This window comes from Pholis gunnellus (assembly GCF_910591455.1).
Source record: "Pholis gunnellus genome assembly, chromosome: 2".
Classification (NCBI taxonomy): domain Eukaryota; kingdom Metazoa; phylum Chordata; class Actinopteri; order Perciformes; family Pholidae; genus Pholis; species Pholis gunnellus.
The window spans coordinates 26381581-26408164 of record NC_136536.1 but is presented as its reverse complement, the minus strand read 5'-3'; the positions used below and the strand labels follow the sequence as shown (position 1 = coordinate 26408164).

Here is a 26584-nt window from a genome sequence, read left to right as displayed (position 1 = left end):
ATATCATATTCAGCCAGCAGCTGAGCAGTGAGGGTTGCTGTTGAAACTAAACATGCACACCCTTATTTAAAAAAAGTCATCTACTGATTACAAGGTTATTCATGGCCATTGTACAAAAGGGTTCCAGTTTGTAGTCCCATTTTGCTACATAAATATATCTATATATTTTTCTTTTTATGGTGGAGGATGAGGTGATGATTGAGAAGAAGACGCTGCTGAAGTCTGGTGGTTTGGCAGCTGATACTTCTGTATGTCTCTCCAGACAGCAACAGGTTGTGGCTGGTGGGTTTAGTCTTTCAATATCCTTTAGCTCTTTGCAGGCACCTCTCATCACTAATATCACTGATGCTCAGTAGATGGTACCAGTGATGTTCTGGGTGGTTTGAATCCCCCGCTGTAGAGCCTCCTGTCCTGTCCCGTACACATCCCATCCTAGTTTGTGATGTTTCCAGTCAGGATGCTTCCTATTGCTCCTCTGTAAAAGTTAACAAGAACTTGTGTCGGGAATTTTGCCTTTTTGAATTTGCTTAAGAAATAGTCATTTAGGATGGAGATGTGTGAGGACCATGTCAGGTTGTCTGTGATGCTGATCCCCAGGAGCTTAAAGCTACTAACTTGCTCTACCTCATCCATTGATGTAGACAGAGATGTGTGTCTTCGCCTCCTTTTTTCTAAATCAACCATCACCTTCCTGACGTTGAGCAGCAAGTTGTTCTCTGAGCTCCACTCTGAAGGTTGTTCATTTTTTTTGGGGGGGGGGGGGGGGGGGGGGGGGGGGCTTTGTAGTTGCCAGGAATATCCTCTGATGGAGAAGTGAACATGCTGGTGGATTTCAGGTTAAACAGAGATTTGTTTGATGAAAATCACCAGCTATGATACAAATACCTTCTGTTTTTTGCCTGTCAAGTGCAATAGCTTGATGCGGGGTGTTATGATGAAGCCAGGTTCCTGTGAAGATGTCTGATTCTTCTTTCATCCATTTTATTCAGTAACTGGACATCAGCTAGGAGCATGCTGGACAGTGGAACAGCCTCAGGTCCCGGTTTAGCTCTTATCCCGGCTCTCTTCCTGGGTCAGTCACGCAGCTTTCAGGGGCGTTTGGTTTGGCGTTGATCATTTCAAGATCTGCTGCACAAACTCTTTTTTCCGGTATTGATGAGTGTGTTTTGGTCATAAAACTGTGCCACAGTTGCCATGGTATTTGAGGGCCAGTAACGAAATTCATCCACTTTGTGCTTTCTGTTTCATTTCAGCATTAAAAACCAGATGATAAACAAATTATTTATGGCCATTAAGTTTCAACCAACGTGTGTCCCAACTGTCTAGTGTACAGCTTCAGTATTGAAATGTGTGCAATGTGTGCAGTCCCAGTGGAACAGAGGTCAGTGTCTTGAGCTTCTGTACTGTGACCTCATTCATAGTGAAAAAGGATATTTGGAAGACAAAGGAGAGATATTATGTATACAATAGATATTAAAGAGGGAATTATGACCTGTTTAACTTCACACACCCCATCACCTGCTCTAAGCAGCGTTTAACATAAGATTAAAACTAATAATGCAATGATTATTTAATCAAATCAAATATTTAAATAAGAATACAATCACTTGTTTCCTAATCATTTGAATTGTGTTTTTATGCAAATAATCACTATGGATGACAATAACATAGAAAATCAATATGTGGCAGTCAATGCTGATACTGTGGCAGGCCGCCACAAATACATCAATCTATGAGAAATACTGAATTTAGCAGATCTTTTTCTTGTGTCACACAAAATGGCAAGAACTTATGTCATTTTAGGCCACTTGAAAAATAGAGTTGCTACTTTTGAAATGGGTCACATTATCCAGATGGTCACAAGGGGCTCTGAGGATTTGGGTATCACTTTCATAGCAGAAGTAACTATAGCTAAAGAGATTTTGGGGAATATATCTTTTATAAACAGATGATAGCTTTATGACTTAAATGTAAATGATAATGCAGTAAATTAGAGGCACAAACTGCTAACATGCTTGATCCTACCTCCCCATAATGCCCCTTGATAACAGCTTTCATTAGATTCTCCTTGCCTGGAAAACGTTTTACACCTCCAGGCTTTCTGTGTAGTCTAGAAACAAAAAACATTATACTAAATAATCGTAACCATGAAACGTGGATCTTGTGTTACTCGTGAGTTTTCACCGCTGTCCACTGTCTTCATCCGCTAGTTCCAATGTCACGAATAGACCTTCATGTTCGTTAAACATGTGAGTAGTGCCTCTTATGGCTAGTAAGATGTGGTAAGATGCTCTATTCTGAATGTGCCAGTTAACATTGGTGCAAGCTGGTAAACAGCTGAGGCTGACTTGAGCCAACACATGCAACAGACATGATCAGTGAGTCATTAACTCTACAAACCCAGCCAACACCATCTCTCTGTCAAGATGAGATGAGTGTGCTTTGAATTCAATAGTAGTGAGTGGTTTCCCCCCCCCCCCCCCCCCGTGGGATCTCTTGATCTCTGGTCCACTTCCACAAAGTGACTCTTGACCTTTTCTCTCTGTGTGGGTATCAGGGACATGTTGATGGCAGACTTGGCAGCCACGGTAACCTTCGTGGAGTTGCGTGAGGAGGTGAGAACGATGTGCAGCGTTGCCAAGCAGCAGCCCATCACACTCAAGTGGATCGATGATGAAGGTGGGTGTGCCTCACGGCAGGGTGTCCGCTAGAAATAATTGGTGCTGGTCCGCACGCATTGACTCTTAAGCTTCTGGGATTTTTTTTTTTTTAAATGTATCTTTAAGATGTTTTTTAAACTACAACGTGTTATACAAGGAGCAAAGCCCTTTAAGTATTAACTTTGTGTGAGGGAGAGACCATATAGACCGTATGCATACATTTAGGAGGAGTTAACAGACTCTTCATCTCCTCTCATGAGTAAAACAAATGGAAGTCTTTTATATCAGATTCTATGTTATAAGTAGATTACAATTATCAGAACAATAGGAACCTCCAGGCTCCCTTATGTCGTCCAAAGGTGTACTGCAAATGGAAATGTTAAATACTAGACTAGGAAGTTCTGCTAATTTATTTGACCCTAATAAAATCCCCTGCGACCCACCTGTGGGTCCCAACCCAGTGTTTGGAATGACTGCTTTTGGTTATATGTTGGTGAATAAATGCTCCAGCTCCTCAACCTTTGTTTGGCTTGCCAAGACACAAGGACTTTTCTTCCGGAATGAATAATAGAATCAGATGCTTCTATGCACAGTTATGTACGTATTCAATCAGTGTGTGTGTGTGTGTGTGTGTGTGTGTGTGTGTGTGTGTGTGTGTGTGTGTGTGTGTGTGTGTGTGTGTGTGTGTGTGTGTGTGTGTGTGTGTGTGTGTGTGTGTGTGTGTGTGTGTGTGTGTGTGTGTGTGTGTGTGTGTGTAGGGGACCCTTGTACCATCTCGTCTCAGATGGAGCTGGAGGAGGCATTTCGTATTTACAATCGAACCAAGAGGTCTGGTCTACTGCTGCACGGTGAGTTGGCTCCTACTTTTAACTACATTATATAATCATTAATACAACTTAACCTTTCGCCACAATGGGCAACTTGAGGAGACTTAAAACACGACAATAAGGCACATAACTTGCTAAATTATTTACCATTTTTCTGTTTATTCGTGGATAAATAATACAATTAATACAAATTCAGGGTGTTCATCATCTGGATTGCATATGTTTGAGGGTTAGGGATTACTTTTAGTTTATTGTTCTCACAGAAAACATCAGATTGAAATCTCCTTTAATTTTCTGTCTTCTGCAGTCTTCCCCAGTATCCCGGAGTGGCCCGGCATGCCCTGCCCTGGAGAAGACAGTGAGTAAACCCTCTATCCGCCTCGGGGACCCCCAATGGCACTGTTAAACTAGGTCAAGCACCCCTGTACCTGGCACCTGGCTGTGGTGTACAAAGTACAAAGTACAACGTGGAGGCGGATGAGGGCTCTCTAGAAGACTCATTTCTCTTAAATAGCTTGAGTCAGCCATGATTCAGAGTGAACAGCAGTCACAGAGTTACAGTTAGATCATGCAATTTTGCAGCCAGAGGTGGATTCCAGCCAAGAGAAGTCGGTGAAATTAAGAGTTTACGATTTTCCAGCTGGTGAAACGGAGGGTGAGCACTGCAGCTCTGAAGACAGTCAGCAAATGGAGGCCCTCCTGCTCGTTCACATTTAGAGACACAATTTCTCTTTTATGCTTCAGCGTTTTAACCCCCAGGCTAGGGGACTTAACAAATGCTTTTGTTTGGTAATCATCTGGTCCTTCTAGCTTGTACTATTTGTCCATCCCAGCACACTGGACAAGAGGCTAGCAGCATGCGGAGCAGGCCACCAGTCCATCACAGGGCTAATGCATATATAGCCTCTTTCTAAAGAAGCCTAAAGATTGCTCTTTAACTTTAACAATGCTGTGTAAATGTGACACCGTAGCCACTGCTGCTCTGAGTCTCTTTCATGTACTCCCTGTCTATTTGCTGTGACAGCAGGTTTCAGCACCCTGTGAGAGGGCCTGTGTGTGTCTGATGGGACGGGAGCCCTGTGTGTTTGTGCTGAGGCAGACTCCTGGTTCACTGTGTCAAGAGCAGAGTGTCATTCTGTAGGTAGGTGATGGAGGTCTCGCTGTCTCAAACACACACCGAGCTGGTGTCCAAGTGTCGTGTTGTGGATGTTGTGTGCTGTACTGTAACAGTAATAACTGGGGCTTCCTGCTGTGTTTTCTCGTTTGCTTGGTATTGATGAACATGAGGAGGGAAGAATAGTGCTGTTTTTTAGAGAGGAGAGAGGAAGAAAGAGGCATTGTGTCTGTTTTCCAAGGCTGACTGTACTGATATCGTCTGATTAACTATGCAGTAGATGGTTTGTCGTTTTTAAAAAGAGGGTCACTTTAAGAAGAAAGAGACTATCTACCTAATTTTCAACAGGCCTTATCTATAAAAGAGCAAATTTGTGCCTAACTGCCGATTCCTGACCATTTTACTGCCATTTATTGCCATCAAACTATGTGATCTTGAATAGGTAAACCAGCTAGAAGACATATACAGTATATTGAAAACACACATGTTAAATACTTTCTAAGTGATATCAAAAGAACGCATTTAAGAGAAGTTAAGAGACTATCTCATTCTTTTCATTTCTTCTCATCAGTAAAACAAACAGAATGTAAACTAGCCTTTTATATTAGATCATAGACATGTATATAAGAAGGGGACACACACCGGGACGTCACACATTGGTTTGTGGACTGCTTTTTTGAAGTCTTTAGTTCTGGATTTTGGCTGCCACCATCTTCGTTTTTGGTCGTCACCATCTTGGTTTTTTGCTCTTAAAAGTGACATGAAAGTGTGGAGCTATGTATAAACAAATGCTGAATAAGACCAACATGTTACAACTAACTTTCATGAAGTGAAAAAACACTGTGAAAGGGTTGAAGTTCTAAGATGGAAACACCCACAACGCCATAGCAACCTGCACAAGATAGCCCCGCCCTAAAGCATACTCTGCTTTATGGTTTATTTGACTCAAAGGCTACATCCACACTGTTTTGAAACGGGCTTTTAAAACAAAAACGATCTCTTGGGAATGACTGAAATGTACTACAGTAATAGGACAGTGGTTTAAGAAAAGGATGTTGCTGTTGAGTACTTGAACAGAAATTGTCCTTTCACTGTTTCACTATTGGTATTCAGGATTAGTGAAAAGCACATTTTACATCACGATAAGAAAATAAAACCAAATCAAAGAACGTGCCCTCGCAGCCACGCTGGGATTGGCAGCTGTGGTGTTGTTACTGGAGATCGATTGACAATGCTCTGAAGTTTCATTAATATCAGACATTGAAGGAGTTAATCACTTCCTATGTTCACTATGTGGCGCTAGAGAACACACTATACATTATATTGCTGTATATCAAGTGTGGACCACCCAATCTAAAGGTCCATTGGATGATGATCGTCCTAGAAGGCTGTCTCCCTGTTGCCAATGTGGCGCTATAACTATGAGTCAATATTGACATGCAGATATCTGGACTCTTATCAAGCATGTTACATTTGGGGCAGATTGAACAATGTATGGTTGAGTTACAACAGCTTTCTGTTTCATGGCGAAACATGCCTCGCCATGGCCACGCAGCTCTGTAATTTACCTTTGGGTGTTAAGACGTGCCGTAGCACATTTGAGACGTATCACATAAAACCTGTAGCAGGAGTTCAAAAAGTTAGCATAAAATACAGTAGAAACCATAGACTGTGTATAAGAAGTGGATATTGTTGTCATGACGTCACCCATTGGTTTGTGGACTGATGTTTTGAAGCCTTGAGTTCGGCATATCAGCCGTCGCCATTTTTGATTTAGGCCATCGCCATCTTTTCTTTGCAACCAGTGAACGGTAGTGACCATATTTAGGCTGCAAAAGAGTGACATAGGGAAGTATACGGCTCGGATAGTGGCAGCGACTACTCAACCACATTTAGCCCCGCCCTAAAGCATCCCCTGCTTTATGGTCTGTTTGACTCTAAATGGACCATCATTTACTAAATGAACATCATGCTGTATTGAAGAAGACTTGAAACTAGAGATTGAGACCATAAACTCATGTTTACAATGTTTACTGAGGTAATAAATCAAGAGAGAAGTAGTCATTTTCTCATAGACTTCTATACAACCAGAGGAGTCGCCCCCTGGTGGACAGTAGAAAGCATTGGTTTCACTTTTTAGAACCAGAGATTGTCGCCTTGGAGAAACTCAAAAAAATTCAAAATGGTAGATTTCCTGTTGAGCTGAATTAATGAACGGCAATATGAAATACGAGAGCAATGTGCACATTTCGTGAATATTGGATCAACTTTACACAGACTAAGGCTTGCCACGCATTAGGGGGCGCTACGGAGCCCGCAACACGTGCATTGACCCAATCACTGTATATTCTTGCAAGGTTCTGATGCGTGCGCCAAGTTTCGTTGGTTGCCGAGGTTACAGAGGGCGTCAAAAATGCGTTTCAAGGGTAAATGTAATTAGGGGGCGCTATAGAGTCGATGTGCCACGCAATATCAAATCAAAGATATGAACTACTTGAAAATTATTTTTTTCGCATCAGCATCAAACATGTTAAGAAAGTAAAAAATGAACGCAACAAATCCATAATGGCTGACTTCCTGTTTGGCAAACGCTTAATTTATAAAAACAAATGACATATGGTCCCATAGGATTATGGTAAATTCCTGTTAACAAGCTAAAATACAGATTTTCTTTTGTATTGTTGTCAACTCTATGCTTTAAACTGACAGATGTCCTGAAATGTCTCATCAAAAGGTAGAGCTGACAACAATAGACAAGGCTCCCCTTAAAAGCAGCTTGCTTCTCGATTTTTTTTATTTTTCAGCCTTGAAGTGCGTGTGTGTGTGTGTGTGTGTGTGTGTGTGTGAGTGTGTGTGTGTGTTCGCGCATGAAGAGTGAACAGACCCCCCTCTGTGTGGCGAGAGAGAACGATGGAGGGTGGGATGTATTCAAATCCAGGATGATGCGCTCAGCACAGGCTGCCCTGCCTTGCACCGGATTCTCCAGCAGAGCCCCCCCCCGGCACCAAGTACCGCCCATCCACCCACAGCTCCACCCTCCTCTTCCCCCTCCCATTGCCACCACGCTTTCCCAGCATCCCCCTCTCTTTCTCTCAGCTGTATGGCACCGCTGTCTCTCCGGGGAGGAGCCTACAGTGCTGCTGCATCACACAAGGCACAGAGGCGGGCGAGGGGACACAGTGTGAAAGTGAAAGACAGACAGACAGACAGACAGACAGACAGACAGACAGACAGACAGACAGACAGACAGACAGACAGACAGACAGACAGACAGACAGACAGACAGACAGACAGACAGAGAGAGAGAGAGAGAGAGAGAGAGAGAGAGAGTAGCATTGTACTATGCAGATATCAGCTCTTAATAAACAAGGCAGCCACTGCATTTTCTTTTCCTTCGCTCTTCTATTTTTGTCTCAGCCTGCCACGCCAAAAAAACAGTGAGACGACTTCATCGAGGATAACAAGAAGACGGAAGAAACGGACAGAGAGACAATCAAACAGCCTTGAGAAAATCAAGGCGACTCCATCAGCTGTGAGGAGCGATACAGAGAGAGAGAGAGAGAGAGGAAATAATTAAATAAAGGCCAGGGAGGAGAGAGGAGGGAGGGATCGTCAGAGAGAGGAAGAGGAGGGGATGTAGCAGTGTGTCTCCTTGCCGGCTTACCACACACACACACACACACACACACACACACACACACACACACACAGCCTGGATAATGTGCTGAAAGAGGTGGAGAGAAAGGAAGAAGGCAAACCGGTGAGCTATCTACTTCTGCATCCTTCCATCCTTCCATCAATCCATCCATCCATCCATCCATCTTTTCATCAATCTGTCTGTGTTTCCACGCCAAACCCAGAGACAATTGATATGGACGAGTGTGTCCTGGCTTTGTTTGTGCGTGTGGGAGAGAACTATATGATCAGAATGTTTGATTGATTCACGTCGTGTACTGCAGGTATTGTGTGCATGCATCCATGCTAGCGTGGCTAGTGCCCGTTGCTGGCTGGCTTCCCTCACTGTATCGTCTGTTTGGCAGTTCACTCAGAGGCTGCACCTGCTAACCAGTGAGACACGCTCTTGGTGTGCAGATCTGTGTGTAAAGCTTGCATTGTTGTGGCGGGGTATGATTTAAGCATAGTATCAGGCTGGTGCTGGTCTTAAATTCAGACGCGTTGTATCGAGACAGCGTCCTCTCATATACTGGCTATGATGCAGGTTGATTGCACATTAGAACACTGTTACACTGTTTGTATTGGAATCCTTTCACCTAAATTTACTCTAATGGTCCAGTTGCTGTTTTCACAAGCTCATCCGTCTTGACAAGAATGCATTTCTGTGAGAGACCTTTTCTATTTTTGGAAAGGTTTTTACTATAATAATATTTGAATGAGTGGAAAATGTGACAAAATATTGGCGATGGCGGTTTTAATCAAATGTTAAGATTGACCTTCAAAAATCTCTTGATGCAAACTATATTATAAATTCAGCAGACAAACAAAAATGTCTTTCCATCTGTCAGTCAGGATATATATTTATATCTATACATATATCTGTGTGTGGAGGGGTTCCATAGGAATGCTTACCTGCTGGCGGTGCTCATTGCTACAGAGGAGAAACACAAAGAGCAAGAAAAGGAAGTCTTGTAGAGCTGTGTAGTGTTCTGGTGGTTGTACCACTGTATAATGCTGTCTGTGGGTCTGGAGAAGCTTGGTAAAATGTCTGGTGATGTCCTCAGGATTCTTTCATAACAACACATTTTTAACAGCGAGCTTGTGTTACGAACTGTGGGCATGAAGTTTGAAATACCTGGGTGTTTACCAGGCAGAGAGGGACACTATGAAGTTGCATTATGGGAAATGTAGGGTTCAGTGTTTTTGGACCCATACTAGGGAGAAAGAGTTAGCATACTTTCAGCTCTGCTGCATCAATTTGAGCAAGTCTTTTTTTTATAATTCTTTCAACTTTATGGAAGTGGATTACTAAATTGCAATGGTTCTCAGTAGTTTTCAGTTTGTAAGATAATTACGAAGACTATACAACTATTAAAGCCACCATCTGTGTAGGCCGGGGACTGAAGCTTTAATTATTCAGTGACTGTTTTGCTGTAACTGTGGCTGAGTCTCGAGGATGTTATAGTATTTAGAGGTATCAGGTATTAGACTGAATATTCATTTGATAATCAGACTGAATGGCCATTTCTCATTTTATTCATTCAGCTTGACATTGGGCTCATGTTAGCTGATTTCTTTTAGGAAACTCAATTAGTTCCACATTTGTCATCGTAAAAACTTCATTTAAATATCAAAATGTTCAGCTTATTTCAACATGTATGCTACAAGTATTAGTATTCATACCTTTTATACGTTCCAAAATCTTTTTTCCCTCTTTATACATAGTTTTAGCTTCAAAATGCAGGATAATGGGTGTTCTTTCATACAATGTAGCAAAGGAAACAAACAGACTTACACATTTGAAACACACGTTAAGGAAAAGCCGCATTGACTCCCATGAAAACTGAGAACACACATTTCTTTGTCCCAGGTTCTAACCTGCTCCCGTTCTCACAGTTTTGACACCACGAACATAAATGTTTGTTGAAATATGTGGAATATTTCAACAAACATTAAAATATTCCAAATGTTTCATGCATCATGGGTATTATTTAACCTTTTAAGCCAGCAATCCAGTTTAGCGTCAGCTCTTCAACATCAAGCATTCGCACCGCAATTTCTCCAGAAATCGCCTTCTCTACTTTTCTTTTCTTTTGCTGGAACCAATCAGTAACTAAAGGTGTATCAGTCCTGCCGACAACATTTTCAGTGGATGCGGGAGCTGCATTAGCGGTTGCTAGCAGCAGTTAGCTTAACGTGTTTCACATCGACTTTAGAAAAGTGTCTGTTTAAGAGTTGGTATTTCTACTCAAAACAACTCCTCCACGCTTCTCGGCACATGTTGTTGTTACCTTTTGAACAAATCAAAGATGTGTGTGGTGATTCAGGGGTTCAGGCTAATTGTGCCAAGCTGTAGGAAAAAAAGGTGATGAGATGATTAAAACACCAGGCTGAGTGCTCATCCTTCAAGGCTCTTCCCTGATTCATTGTCGGTGACACTGTGAGTTGCTGGTGGTAATGGCTCGGCCCCCTTTTCGCTCTGAAGGACTTTTCTTTGCCTAAAGTGACAAGGCACTTAAAACATTCAGCCTCTCTGTCCTTGGCTTGCTCTTTGCAGCGCTGGCAGGTGAATACCGAGCTGGAGTATTACATCCCAGAGGCTGTATGTGGTTTGGGGGCATTAGGGGCTGTTTAGAGCTGTAGCGGCCGTGCTCTGTGCAATCTGAATCATCCTGTGTAATGATCCCCACGCTGCTCCCACCTATTTATGAGCCTGTGTGGGACTGTGGCTGTGTTTGTGACTGGTTTGGAGATACCTTCCTGTGTGTACGTTTTGCTGACTGGGCACTGACCTATTAATAGCACTCTATGGATAATGCTGGGTCGAACTGCTCAGTCTGCAATGCAGTCCATGATGATACATCCACTGCCATTTCCTCTTGTTAGTTGATGTGTATCACTGCATATCAGCAGTCGCAGCTCTCTTCTAGGTTTTCTTCTGTGGGGCCCATTGGGACTGCTCCAGTCAGCCCGGAAGTTGTTAGACTGGTTAACTGGAGACCACCGGACTTAATGGACTGCTGCCTGCAATGTCTGGCATAGCAAACCTCTCTTGATACGTGTGCCAGCATGAGTGACTAAACTGATGATGGAGCTGCATGTTTTCCTCTTGTTGTTATTGTATGGCCACGCTGCTCTAAGTACCTGCCCCATACCATGACACCCCACAAACATCAGCTCCTGTATACCAGCATGTACACATGAGTGTGAAAGCGTGGCCGGGAAGACAAAGCATTCTCTCCAACTAGAGAGACAAGCAAGAGAGCGGGTTTCCATCCTGGACTCACTGATCACATCAGACAACCAATGTAATTAGTGATGGGGGGGGTTACTTGTTTTAGGGCTTCAGTACTGTTAGTTCAAGAAACCAAGGCACAGATATGTTTAAAACCTAACGCCAGCATACTCATTACTTCCAATAAGTCATAGCCGCTGATGTAATCCTCTGGTATGCCTCAACCCAGAGATATAATCTGATTGCTTCTGTCAGTGGTATCCTTTACCTCTACAGCACTACAAAATAGTGTTCACTAAAATCCATTTTTTCATTATACAGGATGCATTTTAGTCCCAGTCTTCTTATCTAAAACTATTAGTACAATTTTACATCTGAGGATTGGGTCAAGTGGTAAAATTTTCCAACTAGTCACTGGTGGTGTAACGGACCGTTGTCAATATGTGATCCGTACGGATTCCCCTCGAGGTTCGGCATGCATGTTTACCGTGGATTATTACACAGTTTAAACATCATAGAGTGATATAAAGTTTTACCGATGATCGTTATCCGCCAATATTCAGTAAAATATGCGCTCAGGACATCTGCATTTATGCTTTTCTAGTCGCCGATCTCCGATAATGTTACATTGTAAGCAATCAATCCGTGTTGAAATGGACAGAAGGAGAGCTAGTGACGTTAGCAGCACCGTTAGCAGCTAACAGCAAACGTACAGAGGCTCCATTCAGTTACATTATGATGCGTTCAGGCTCTGTTTAGGGAAAATGAGTACTGGGCGATGTAATGATGATGTGTTCAAATGTAATATAGTTTTGATGAGGAACTTTGATAAATCCAGTCATTTGAAGAAGATGTTTTCATCAATTTAAAATAGATATTAGAGATGAACTCTGAGCTATTTCACTTCCTAACACTAGCTCTAAACGGCTTAGAATACTAATTACTAATGATTAGATTGTTTTCATCAATAAAATAACTAATACTAATATAGTATTTCCTTATCATTTGAATTGTGTGTTTGTATGAAGAGAAATAACACTAAGATGACTATAACAAAGTAAAAGGATAACATTCATAATTTGTGCTGGTTTATACTGAGTTCAGAGTGGTTGAAATGATTTGGATTGTGGCTAAAAAAAGCCACTCTGCTGCTGTGACAAAACATAACAACCAAAACAATCTGTATCTGCCAATATGGATCATCAATGCGCTGCAATTGCTATCGGCTGCAAATACAGCGTGATCAGGGATCTAGAAAAGTTAGATTTGCTCCCTTTTTTCTTTTGTGCTGATCCGATCCGTGATCCGTGATATGCTCCAAACTGCGAGATCTATGATCTGTTGAACCCCTACTAGCCACTGTCAGCCCAAACAACCTTTGATTGCCGATATATCTGTGCAGGTGTGTGTGCGGCACATGCAGGGGGCTGGGAATCCCCATTATATTAGTAAAACACAATTATTAGTATTATACAATACAATAGTTATCATAACCTATGGAAATGATAGTGACAAAACAAGTTGTAACTAAGCCTAGCAGATGACCTTTTTGAAAGAGGCTCCAGGTGAGTTTTGGCTTCAGAAGAAAGACAAATTCTTCTGGCAATGGAATCTGAAGTCAGACAATGCTCTCTTTTTTCAATTGTATCAGAGAAGCAGTACACAGAGGAGTCAGAGGAGCCTTGAAGGAGTAGCATCAAAAAAGTGAATAGTTCCTCCTCCTTTCATTGTCCCTACACCAGCTACTCGCTCGCTCTGTTCAAGCAAACAGGTGGCTTTTTGATGGGTTGGCAGTTACACACTCATGCTGTTCGTTTTGACTTTGGCTTTTCTTGTTGTTTGACACCCACACAGATCCAGGATGGGATCTATGGTGCAAGAGCCCACAGTGTACACTAGTTTCTTAGAAATCAAGAGAGAGGGCCAAAGAGAGGCTGTACTTATATTAGCTCACACCTGCCATTGGTGACGCACAAGCTGGGTGGAGCTTAACTTCATGGGGGTAGGTTGCCTCTTTTAAATTAGTGGAAAATACCAAGTGGAAACCTCTGCAAAATCTGCAGTTTTTCGAATGGCCAATTGAGACTGGTTGCTGCTTTACAACAAGAATAAACATGTTTACAGCCTGGTTCAAAACACCTTCTGGTCTTTATAACTAATATACATGTTCACGACTACTGTACTGGGGGTGAATTGTTATGTAACTCACCTGTTAGTTAGGCATAATTGACGGCGGGGCTACTTTGAGTAACAGGTGGGTGCCTAACTGCTAGCTGTTAACTGCTAGCTGTTAACTGCTAGCTGTTAACTGCTAGCAGTCTCCTCTGCTGCCTCAGCCGGGCCGCCTCAGCTCCACCCACAATCCACCTCTTCGACCTCTTTTTACAGTTGGGCTGTGTCGTCACTGACAAGATGGCGATGGCCAGAGCTGCCCACCTTGAGCTTCACAACGGCTCTTCAGAAACCTCCGGGTGATGTCACGGAGGCTCCGTCCATATTTCATACAGTCTATGGTTTATACTTGACAATCAGCGAAAAAACAAATATTTTCTCTGTAATCCCTTTGTAATCTAAACAATGAAACCTACCAGCCAATTTTCAGTCAAACGGTACAACAAGTGAAACGGTGTGTAAGTGTATGGTATGGCACCTTCAATTTCAGTGCTAGACATTATAAAATGTGGCTTTGTGTAGGTGGATAAAGGTATAGCCAAGTTAACTTTGGGATTAGAGTTACTAATAGCTGTTTTTTTAAAGATTTCATCATTGGCGCTAAAACCATCTTTAAACAATGGGACACAAAAATACAACAGAATCAATTGAGGTTAATGGTGTCTTAACAGCTAGCACACATCAGATCCGCAGTGCAACATTCATTTACTGTTGCATGCAGCACATAAAGTGGGACCAGTACATCAGCTGCATCTGTACCAATAGTGTTATGTAATGCCATAGCAGGAACTAATCACTAGCACTGAAACTGTGGCCAAGCCCTGAGGATGAAAATACAAGAGGCTTCCAACAACAACTCAGTGCAACTAAAGCAGCTTCCAGGTGAGAACAGCTGTCTTGTTTTTTGGGGAATAATGGAACACAGCGTCCTAGCTTAACACCTCTGGTCTGTTTAATGTAGCCATCCATTATTCAGCAGCTACAGCTACAGCGTGAGCTGTGCTGCCACACACAGGGCTGAGCCAGAGACCAATCACTTCCTCTGTGATGTGAACGGAGAAGTCTGTTATTTGTTGTTTATGGTTGGATATTGATCACAGCTGTCAACATTATGAGAAATAAGTAACACACAGAGAGAAATCTATCCTAAAACACTTGATCAACGTTAAGAGCTACTGCCTGTTTGCGCTGCACTTCTGGGCCTCTTTAATTTGCAGTGGACTTGTTGCCACACAGAATGACTGTTTATCTATCCAACACTAGTTACCCTCTCTAGTGTTGGAGAGACATACACAAGAGATGTCCATGTAATTGCTGTGGATATAGACGATCCTAAAGAGGTCAGTATTTGTTGGAATGGAGCCTTCATCCAACATTTTGTGTAACATTTGAAAATACAACAATCTAACTGCCAGTGATTGGCCAGGTGTGCAGAGAAAGTAGATGGGCTTTGAATTCTCTCATGCCCTCCTTGACTTTCTTTACACAACTACTTCCAGCTTCTATCACTTTTGTTGTGTTGAGTGACCAGTCAATGTCCACTTGTACAGTTCATTGCATCTTGTGCTTCTCTGTGAAGGCACTCTGTTTTCTCAGGTGAAAACACTGAGCATATTAACACTACAACCCCTTTTGTTTTAGGAATATCAAAATACGTTTGAATTGTGGGTTGTACTGGACTTTGTAGCCTCTACGGGCTCCATTACAAGTAGAGTCCAAAATGCTGGATTAGGCATCGGGGAGCGTGCACGTCAATGCCATGGGTGGGCGATATGACCTACATGCAAACGAGCCACAGCAGTTCAGATACACAACCCGCATGAGCAGTGCTCTAACCTGTTAACATAGGACCAGAAATGAAGAGCCAGAGATCCCCTGTAGCTGTAAGTAACCATAGACAGTATAACCTGTGTGGGTAGTTCATCAGGTGTTGCCAGCCTGAAAATCAAGAAAACCTGAAACTAATTTGTGAATCAGAGCTGGCCGATGCTACGCTACGATTGGCCAGACTGTGTTCTAGGGCGGGAGTTAGTTAAGGGTCAATTAAGCCCTGTTTCTTCACACACTTTCTAATGTTTTTTGTGTTCTCTCTTCCTTCTGCCCACTCTGTGGGTGAGAGGCACAGTGTGTTCTCAAATCATCTCCCAGATGTCCTGACATCTGCTGAATGGTGTGATTTATTTGTGTGCCATTGTCACATGTATTGTTTCTTGGGATTTCCCACTTTGGAATAGTCTCTCTCACAATTCTACATAGAGAGTGACTGCGGCGTTTTGGAATGAACTTCCCTTCAACCCTTACCCTTTGGCGAATTTAATCAAATCTTGTTACACTGAGCGCAGCTTGTGTGACGTCAGATCCCATGAATTCTGGAGGGAGGGTGTACTGGCACACGCCATTTAAACTGAGCTCAGCCAGCAGGTGAGCTGCAGAACCTCCTCCATGCAGATAGTTACAATGCCAAATTCACTCATCAAGTCCTTTTCTAGCAGATGTACAGGACAATAGAAAAGTGACAAAGGGTTTCTAGGTCTATCGCAGACCAGAGTGTTGTCATTTTGGGTCTGGGACTCAGTCACTCATTTTTAGCATTGAATGTCTTGCACCAGAGTCTGCCAAAAACTCAACTTCTTAAGTTCCATTTACCAAGAATTTCGACGTAGGCAAATTGCATGACCTGTTTTTCCTTTTCTAGCAGGTTCTTGACCATGTGATGAGTCAGTTCTCCTCTTAATCTGGATAGTGTTCCTCACTTGGCCTAGCCTGGGAGATCCCTTTCTCCAGCTTGGGTTAGAATCTCAGTCCATTTTTCTGGCTTGATGTAAACCTTCTACCAGCCCCCCAGTTGTTGCTCATAGGGGCTCTCATTTTCCAAGTTGTCAGATTGAGGCAGGCCACTGTGAACTTGGAAAAGTGCCTGAGATGGTAATCAGTTACTCACTCTTCTAATCTCTGACTTGTCCCAATCCACACGTTTCTCATTATTTGTCATCAGCCTTGCAACTGCTCCTAGCGGATGTCCTCATCCGGCCAGTCTCCGTGTTTCACCCCCCCCCCCCCCCCCCCCCGTCTTTCTACTCCTTCTTTTCTGGTTATCTTTAACAATTCAATATTCTAACTCTCCTTCCTACATCTTTTCTTTTCTGTTTTCTACTTCTTCTAATGGTTGTTAACTGCTGGATAGTTTTTCTATCCGATTGCATGGAAACCCACATTTCTCTTAAAATGTTCACGTTACCTTTCACAGCCTGCATATTCCATGTTGGGTTTCTTACCGTTACAGTTTCATGTTCCCATTCTGAGCATGAAAACACAAACCAGGATGAAATATAATTTCTTCAATACCGAATCCCCCAATCCAACTCGCATCATGATTAAAACACACTTCTTTATCTGTTCCTACAGCAATGACTTCTAACGTGATTGAGTCAGAGTCATGGAAGTCATCGCTATGTCCTAGTCCAGGAGTCGGCAACCGTTACTATCCAAAGAGCCATTTTGCCCTATTTTTCACCAAATAAAATTAGTCTGGTGCCGCAAAAGCTATTTGATATTGCAGCTTATAAAGTTTTATAAATAGTTATATTATATATACAAAAACTATAGTTTGTTGTATTTATGAAAATAAAGAACAAGAATAAAGACAATTCTTGACACTTTGTTGCTATTTTACCTGTTATAACAATATCAAACTCTTATGAAGTGGAGAAAAAAACGTACTCAGTTTGCTGCAGCAGTTGAGAAATCGCTCTTAATTGCTCATCTCCAGCGTGATACTTTTCAGCAAATGCTATGTTCTTGTTCTGGAAGTGAAATTCAACATTACATTTTGTGCACATATCAAGCATACAGGTAAGACAGCATTGTTGGCAGTGAAAAGAAATGAATACGTCCTCGCAGAATTAAACTCTATTTTCCTCCATGACTTTTCTTTTTTGGATTCATCCATTGATAGTTTACTGAGGGCGGGGGTCTGCAGATCATGATCAGCCATCTGCAGGGAAAGGTGCTAGACAGCGACGTAATAGGATGTGACGCACATCTACGATGGAGTTTTCAAAGCACCGAAAATGGAGGAGTTACAGGAGTTACTGACCTTGTTGTCTTTACTACCAGCTGTTATTCAGTTAAAGTCTGCATTATTACGGAGGAAGCAGCTGTTATTGGGGCAATTAGCGAGCAGCATGTCCAGCTGCGTTACCAGACCTACGGAGCGGCCGTCTGAAGTCACATTAGCGGCTTTGAGCAACCAATCTACTTCCTGTTGCAACCACCCGCATGCCCAGTGTACGTGAATAGTCACGTGATATTCAATTTCAGGCGTTTTAGTCTGGACCAAGATCATCTTAAAACGAAAACGTATTCGTGTGGATGTAGGCTCAGGGAACCGCAACAGAGGGGCTGAAGAGCCCACTAGGTCTTAGTCTGATTCGATTCACGTGTCCGATATTATTAATTAGCCCTCAGCGACTCAACCACGTTTTTTTCTCTCCTTGGGATGCTGGACCGAGGAATTCCTGATTCGATTCTCCAAAAGGCGCTCTCTTCTCATGCCTTTAGGTCCATTGCGATTCTCTTTGGGGGGAGGTTGGGTGCCGGCACTCAGTTTCAGGTTGTGCACAGTCGACCTGTGAAAAAGTCTTTGGGTTAAGTATCCGGGACGAGCCCCCAAATTGTCGTGGCAAACAGAAAACCTGTTGCGTCCAGTTAGGGGGAGATGAAAAGATCATTAAATACCCAACCCAATATAAAACACAATATCTATCTTTGTGTTATTCTAAAGGATTATTTATTGCCCTAAAACAAGAGCCTCCATACACGCCTGAGTTGGTTATATTGCAGTTTATACTCGAATATTATCCGTTGTTACAAACAGGTGCATGAACAGGGTCAAAACACAGTACCTCTCCACCTTCACCTGACAATACTTTAAGACAGACACACGGGGAGGTATCTAACACCTCTCCACGCTTTTGTCCTTGCATGATGTGGTACAGTTTCACAGCAGTCACTCTCAGGTTATACTTCATAATGCATTAAGTTTTAACAACTGAACACACCACATAAACATGTAACACTACAACAATCCCCAGAACCCATGTAACATCGGCGCTCTTTCCTTCTCTACGGTGTAACACGACATGTTGCCTGCCAGCTGCTGTCAATCAAATGCAGACCGGGACACGCCCCTCCGGCTGCTGAGAGGAAACCCATCAATTCTGATATCTACTCGAAAGACCATTTCTTCCTTTTAATGATAGTAATCTATTAACAAAATGTAAAATATACTGACAATAATTATCTGACAACAAAAAGGATCCCTAGAGGTGAATTTAGTTGGATTTAAAAAATGTAAAGTAACAGGGCTTATTATGCAACAAAGAGGACACTGTTTTTGTATTTTACACAGAAAAATATACAATTGGATTAAAAATGTATAATTGTATCCATAACAATGCATCATATTTTTTACTAGTCGCATATATAAATTTGCGATTGTTTCTTTTTTTATATCTTCCAATCAGTACAATGTTAAACATGAAAAAATGTCTTTATTAGCAATGTTTCCTTTATTCATAGATGCTTCCTTTTAGAAGTATGTGTATCTGTGGTAATACAATCACAGCGTCATGTTCCATTTTACATGATTATCTTAAATATCACAATCTAAATCATATCCATGATGTTAACCACTCTTATGGAGCGCAGAGGAACATTTTGGTGAGCAGGCAGATGGATGACAAAGATATGGGGGGTCAGGTCCATGGAAAAGAAACGGCAAATTATTTGTAGTTCGGGATTTAAAATTCACTCCTCACTCTGTTTGCTGCTGATTAACAGGGGTGGACATGCCTCTCCACCAGAAACATCGCTAAATGCTCAGAGGACAGATTCAGTAATGTGCGTTAATGGTATAGGTAATATAAAATAGTAATGTGAGTAATAATAACAGTGATATTAGCAGTGGGAGTCAGCAGGGCCATGGTGGGAGGAAGGACCAGGGTCCAGATAAAACCACGATCCATGGAACCTGTGAGGCGAGAAAGCACAAAGACTCCGGGGAAGAAGCAAAGTCAGTAATGTGCAGTAAGTCACTTAGAATCGCCTTGATATCGATGGAGGAAAAAACCAGTCGTCTTTCATCTCTTCAATCGTTGGCATGTGATGCCTACTGGTAGCTATATCTGTTGAATATATACTGGAATGAATGACTCTAAACTGTGATCCTAAAAAGAGTCATTTCTCAATGCGTGTTTGTCATGGTTGTGTATGGACCATTCTTTCTGGGTCTGACATGTGACCTGTAATTTTGACTGTAGCCACGATACCAAATCTCTGTACAGTCCAATATTTCTACAGCTCCACTGGTAGCATGTTGGTGTATGAGGTTTCACTCCAGCTGTCAGAGCCTAGCTCACATTACAAAGAGGAGTCAAAACATCTGTGCGACATCGGTTTAGTAGAAATGCACCACCAGTGACAGTGGGACATCTGAATATGTCTTTATAATCTCTCTGCCCATTCATGTCACAATTGTCCCCTAAACTAAAAACCAGTGGGGAAAGACTGGCCTGGAGTTCTACTGTGCATGAGATGTCATCGCAACATCATGTCATCCACCTCACTCTCTCCACTATCGGTCTCCACTGTCAACTATCCAAACAGAAGACCAACGACTGGTCTAGGATCTCCACAGGAGATCTCCCAAAAGGAGAAAAGGGTAGAACATATAACAAGTAATCACATTACACTGAAGATATTAAACTGAAATGAAATTCAGCCTATCTACGGCTGGCTGTCTATTTTGTTATTGTGTATTGACTACATACTGTATGTGTATGAGACGGACTGCATTCTCTGTGTGTGCGTTTTGGGTAAGTAGGGATTGGTGTTGAGTCCTTGGTGCACTGTTGAGCCCTGCAGGGAGAATGAAAGACGTCGTCTGTGCGCTGTATGTGTGTGATAGACAGAGAGAGGAGGAGGATTCAGCATGCAGGTCCTTCACGCATCACAAAACTCAACTGTCAAAGCGTGGGAGCCAGTGATGACTTACTGTAGTCTGGGACACGCCGGGCACCACTGAGAGACAAAAGAGGGACAAGGTTAATAGACTGGATCAAACCAGTCGGGTATTTATCCTTTCAGGCCTTTGTCCAATGAGAGTCCTCTAAAAGAGGGCAGGGGTATGATGGAAAACAAGAGCCATGTAGTGTCGGGTGGGCTTTACCAGTAGAGGTGATATTTAAGTGCTGTTGGAGGAGAAAGTGATGGGGTGTGTTGGTGACGGAGCCCCATTTGAAGAAGCTTTTCTGAATTTCCCCTCACTGTGGTACAGGACTGGAGAAGATGCAGATATTCAGAGTCAAATTCAGGTTCTTCATATCCTAATCGATGCTCATTAGATGCTAGGTGTCAACACAAGGAGCAGGGCCATGATGAGGTTCACACGTAATGCTGTTCTGTTAATGGCTGAAATGATGAAAGAGTTATCTCATCAAGTCCGTTTCATTTCTGTGAAAAACACTGTAGAGCTAAAAATAATCAGCATGTTTATCCTCTGTTCTGTTCTCTCTTGTATTTACAGTATATTGATTTTAACAACACACACATTGACATTCAGTAAATGTTTTAGCTGGACAACAAAAAAATGTTTTGAAAACGGTTTGGATCAAGCTATTTTGAATTGGGATATTGAGGTTTATTGATTTCAAAGGGATTTTAAGTAAAAGGGATTGTTCAACCTGTGGGATTAACTCTTTATCTCGCCCTCCGAGATGATTAAAACCAGATCAGCTGTTCTGAGATTAACAACACACAACTGACTTGTTTGGATTTAATTTAGCATCATTTGTTTGAGTAAAAACATAACTGCTGCTCTGTTTTCGGTGACCCTTTTACACATGGCATTAAAATGCTTCTGGTATCCAGATTGTTTCCTGTTGGTACCAACTGTTGATTTACAAGACTTTATCTAGTTTAGTTTATTTTAATGTTAATGCAGTGTAATTAATGTTAACTTTTCTACATTTAAATATAATATGGCATTTTGTACAGAGGGAGAGACAGACAGATGGGAAGAGTAGCTGGAAGGTGCAATATTGCACAGTGCTCCTGTAAGTTATTAGAAACATAAACTCTTTGACCCGCACTCCCAAACCTGATATTTTCTAGAAAGCTTACCGCCAACATAATCGTTGTACGTCGATTAAAAACGCTACACTCACACTCATGTTCAATAATAATAATAATAGTAATAATAATAATAATAACTTCATTTATACAGCACCTTTAAAAACAGAGTTTACAAAGTGCTTTGACAGACAAAGCAGCAAAAGCAAGGCAATAATAACAATAACCGAACGCTCAGTGAGACAGTTGATACGATAAAAAAAAACAAATAAATAAATAATATATATATATGTATATACATTATGCACTGACCTTTCCACATTCAAATCACAAATCAAAACTCACCTTTACAGAACTGCTTTTAATGTGTGACCAATGTGTGTTCTAGGTTTTTAGTGTTTAGCTTTTTTATGATGATTTTAATGTTTGTAAAGTGTCTTTGAGAATTTTGAAAAGCGCTCTATAAATACAATGTATTATTATTCTTACCTTCACGTGGTCAGCACGTCATACTGCGAGGGGTAGAGGGGCGTATCATCCATGTCTGCTCACTGCCACGTGTCAGCAGAAGGAGATAGGTCTCAGAGCTCACCTCTCCTAACTGCCTCTAGCGAGAGAGCTGCTCATTTAGAGGGAACGACAAAGTCAGATGTCGTTTGTGGTTTCCACTAATGAGAGCAGCCGGACATGCATCCAGACTCCACACCCTTAATACTCAACACACCTCTCGACTCATAAGCATCTCAAGCTCCAGGAATAGCAGCAGTGGTTTTGTAACGTGTCGGGCCTCCCTGCTGCACTGCAGCACACCCACATGCTCTCAGTGCTGATCACCAAGCAGCCGCGAAGCTCTCTAGCATTGATCTCAATGCGGAAGCTCGTCGGCTCCGCTAGGAAGTGTTTGATTTGCAGATAACCGATGTAGTGTGCTGTCAATAGTTAGCTGCGCTACCCATCTGGAGCTCATGTCTGGAGTGTGTGGGGCATTACACATGTAGATTAGACACACAGGTCTATGTCTGCAGCAGCTTCCCACACAGAGCTCTGAAACTGTAAATGGTACCCTTGTTACCAGATCGTTGACCGTGGCACAGCAGAGCCCCATTGTTCCACCTTTAACACACTGCAGTTTTATACTGACCAGAATGATGCATTGTGGATGACAGAGTCACTCTCCTGAGACAGCACTGGGTTTGTGTGAACACTATATCTCCGACTAAATCGGTCTTTTTGAATGGGCCATTTCACCGAAACATACAAGCTAAAGATTCACTCCAAGTTTATAAGTAAAGATCTGCACTTTTCCTTTGTCAGTGAGACATTTTGGGGGCTAGCACTGTTGCTTGTGAGTCTGTGTATGGTATTAAGCGATCCACATATATGCATCATATACTAGTTGACGTATGATATATATATTAGTTTATGATGGGGGGCATAGGCCGCTTGAGAGTGACAATATCACCTCTGATAGCAGATAAGGGAAGATTTGTTTTTTCAGTCTGTGTAAACACACATGAATTGGTATGGGTATTGGTCTACAATTATTGGCCAGTTGTAGGCCAAAACGATGCATTTCTTCACTGTAATCTCTTCCACATGAATCTAATTGGGTAAAAGTTATTATATTTAGTCAGATACTAAATAGATCATAGTAAACTCTATTACTGTCAAACATTTTCCAAAGCAAACCATAATCACTATGCTAGCAGTGAACATGCATATGTCTTGTTTTATTTCTGTTAGTTGTTAGTTTAAGGGGCCGATTACATGGAGACACAGCGCTACACGCGACACAAACGATGAAGGGTAGAAAGTTGGATCGTGCATTTGATCATTGTAAATGACTACAACTAGTGAACACAAAAGGTTACATTTGTAGAGTCCCGACATGGTTTGAGATTCCAGCTGTGTGTCACGCCTCTTTTATATGTCACTGTTGCCGAAAAGACGACAGTGTATCCTCGTTTATAACTCCTCTGGCCAGCCTCCTCGCTCCTCGAGATGCATTTCAGGAACTGGGATGTCCTTCAACATGGAGCACTGAGAGTCACAAGCAGGAGGCTCAAGGAGACACTAAATTGAGAAATGAGAAAAGCCCCGGTCTCTACCACACCGCTTATCACATGTCATCTCTCATGCCACTCAATTGACTTTCCACTCAGGCTGTAATGACTTGGATGATCCAGTGCCATGCAGATGAGTAGAAGTCTTTGGTGACTGCCGTGTCTTCCTGTGAGGCCTTCTGATGGCTGATGATGCGCGTACACACAGTGAGGTAATCCAGCTCTGATCATGATGCACCCTCTGAAATACTACCTGGAGCTCTGGAGGGTTTCCCATCCAATCCAGTTTAATCTCCCATTCATAAATCCTGCGGAAGTCATTGCCAAACCTAATGGGATTGTATTGTGTTGGTTTTTATACGTAGGCAGAGCTAAAAGTAATCTCTCACCTTCACCTGTTCTAATATTCTCTTACTATCAGTGTTTAGGGTTAAGATAGTAATGATTCCTTTACTTTAGTGTACAGCTGAACAACACCGTTTTACATGCATGGGCAACTCAAAGGAAGAGTTCAACATGTTGGGAAATTCACACATTTGCTTTATTAGTACTTCAAACTAATTAATTCATGGTACTGGCACAGATTTGAACTGGGTCAGTAGTTACCCTGTAAAGCTCTATTTGGCAGTTGGAGTTGGGCCATATTAAGCCCGTTGTTGTTGCACTGATTTCCAGTGAGTCTTTCACAAAACATGGCTGTGACTGAATGACAATGAAGCCGTCCTTAGTGGTTGTTGTCTGATCGATTGGTGCTGAACGTTCATTCATAAATCATATTTGGGAATAGGCCAAACACCGTATGTACAGTTTGTGCTCCCTGATCATTTAATATGAGAGTTATGTTGTCGTCCCATGTTCTTATTTTTTTAATTTGAATGCTGTAAGGGGAGGCGGCCTTCATCTGACGCCTTCAAACTCTTTCAAATGGTGTCACAGCTCATTGCTTAGCAAAGATCTCCAGGCTATTTATTTAGATTAATTGCAGAGAGCTGTTTCAGTAGAATTACATTTTCACATTAAATACCGTCAGCAGGACTCTCCTTCCACATCTTTGTCACCGGTTGATGGGCTGAAGGTTGCTGGTTTGTTTTGAACATATTGGCTGACACAAGTATCAGAAGATACAACCTTGGATCATGCACCTGCATTTAAAACCAAAACTTTATCCTGAGCAGCCTTACACTGACGTATAATCACCTAATGAAGTTGTTGTAGAGTGAAACAATGTCCAGTCCTGGTTTTTAGAGTGTGTTTATTGTTTCTTTTTAATTTGTGTCTGTTGTACTTTGTACATTGATTACATAATGTTATTGACTGTGTGAGCCATCAAAGCCAACCCCAACCAGCCAACAGCAGGACATCATCCTGGTCTCTTTTACTCGCTGATGTCCCAGAAGTGATAGCTCTGAGCTGCAGCTTCAATAGAGAGAGAGTCCCCTTAACCAACATACTGCTCGATGGTTGTTCCAAACCGTATCATTTTCACAATAAAAAGGGAAAATGAAAAAACAATAGTTGCAGCCCTATTTCACATATGCCACATATAGTGTGATCTAGTAACCATTGACAATAAATATCCATAATTTAGCATGTTGCATTTTACGAGTTAGGAAAGGTGGAGTCAAATGGCTCCATCAGCCATATTCAGGAAAGGAGGTGTGAGGGGAAACAGAGAAATACAAGCAGTCAAACATCAGGCTGAAGTGAGTTTGATAATCATCAGCAGGACACAGTGTACCCACTTGATGCATCAGTTGGAATCTAGAATCAATTTTCACCTTACCATGAATATGGTTATCACAAAGATACCTTACAAAACCAAGATGCTATTTGAATTGCCCACCACTACTTTGGCTTATGACAAGGCATATTGTAACTAATGGCTCATTTTTTTAATTTTTAATTTTAAATGTGGACATTCCCGTGGTCCTTCAGGATGGATCCTAGTATTTTGGTGACCTCATGACTTTTCTTAAATTGCATCTGCAGGCTAAAATGTCCGCTATTGTCAAATTTATATTGGCATGAAATCAACTGAGCACCTTCAAGGTCCTGAGAGGATGAACCCTTTCTGGTTGGGACATTCAACAAGTTCCTCTCTTACACCGTCCTCAGGGCAAAATGTCATCTGTTCACACAACGTTTCCATTATCTAACAGGCAGATTACCATGGAATATGCTTTACACATTCAGGCTACCAAGAAGATAAACCCTTTCAATGCTAATTGCCCGTGACCTTCCCTTTAGTGCCATCCTGTGGAAAAAGGTCTCTGAGCCTCTAGGAATACTAAAACATCTCATATATTCATAGTGAGAGTTGTTATTATCACTGCAGCCTTTATCAGGATTCTTGGTGAGGCTAATAGAATGATAATGATACTTTGATGAATATTAAGAGCAGTAGAAATGGATGAAATCCCGTGTCTCTCACATTACATCATCAGCCCAAATGGCTGACTGCCCAACCAAAGCAAACATGTCCCACTTCGCAGTGCCACCTCATCCTCAGGGCTCTCCAGCTTTTGATCTGCTGGGTTTCCCCTCGTCTGACAGGCCTATGACTCCGAGTCGACTTCATCAAGTCTCATTATAGTCCTCTCTGTCTCTCCCTGTGAGCTTTCTCCTCTGATATATCTAGTCTGACTAGCTGAAAAAAGGGTCAGTGAATCCTCGTGTCCACTACTGTGTCCTGAATGTCTCTGAAAGCA

At 42.0% G+C, this 26584-nt stretch overlaps 1 protein-coding gene across 1 annotated transcript in view; it reads left to right on the top strand.

Annotated features, from left to right (window-relative positions):
- prkcz (protein kinase C, zeta) overlaps positions 1-26584 on the top strand; it is a 143901-nt gene that overhangs the window by 4814 nt on the left and 112503 nt on the right. The window contains exons 2-4 of the mRNA XM_079180001.1: positions 2558-2679; positions 3419-3508; positions 3795-3845. Coding sequence (XP_079036127.1) covers positions 2558-2679; positions 3419-3508; positions 3795-3845 — 263 coding nt within the window. The remainder of the gene's footprint in view (positions 1-2557; positions 2680-3418; positions 3509-3794; positions 3846-26584) is intronic.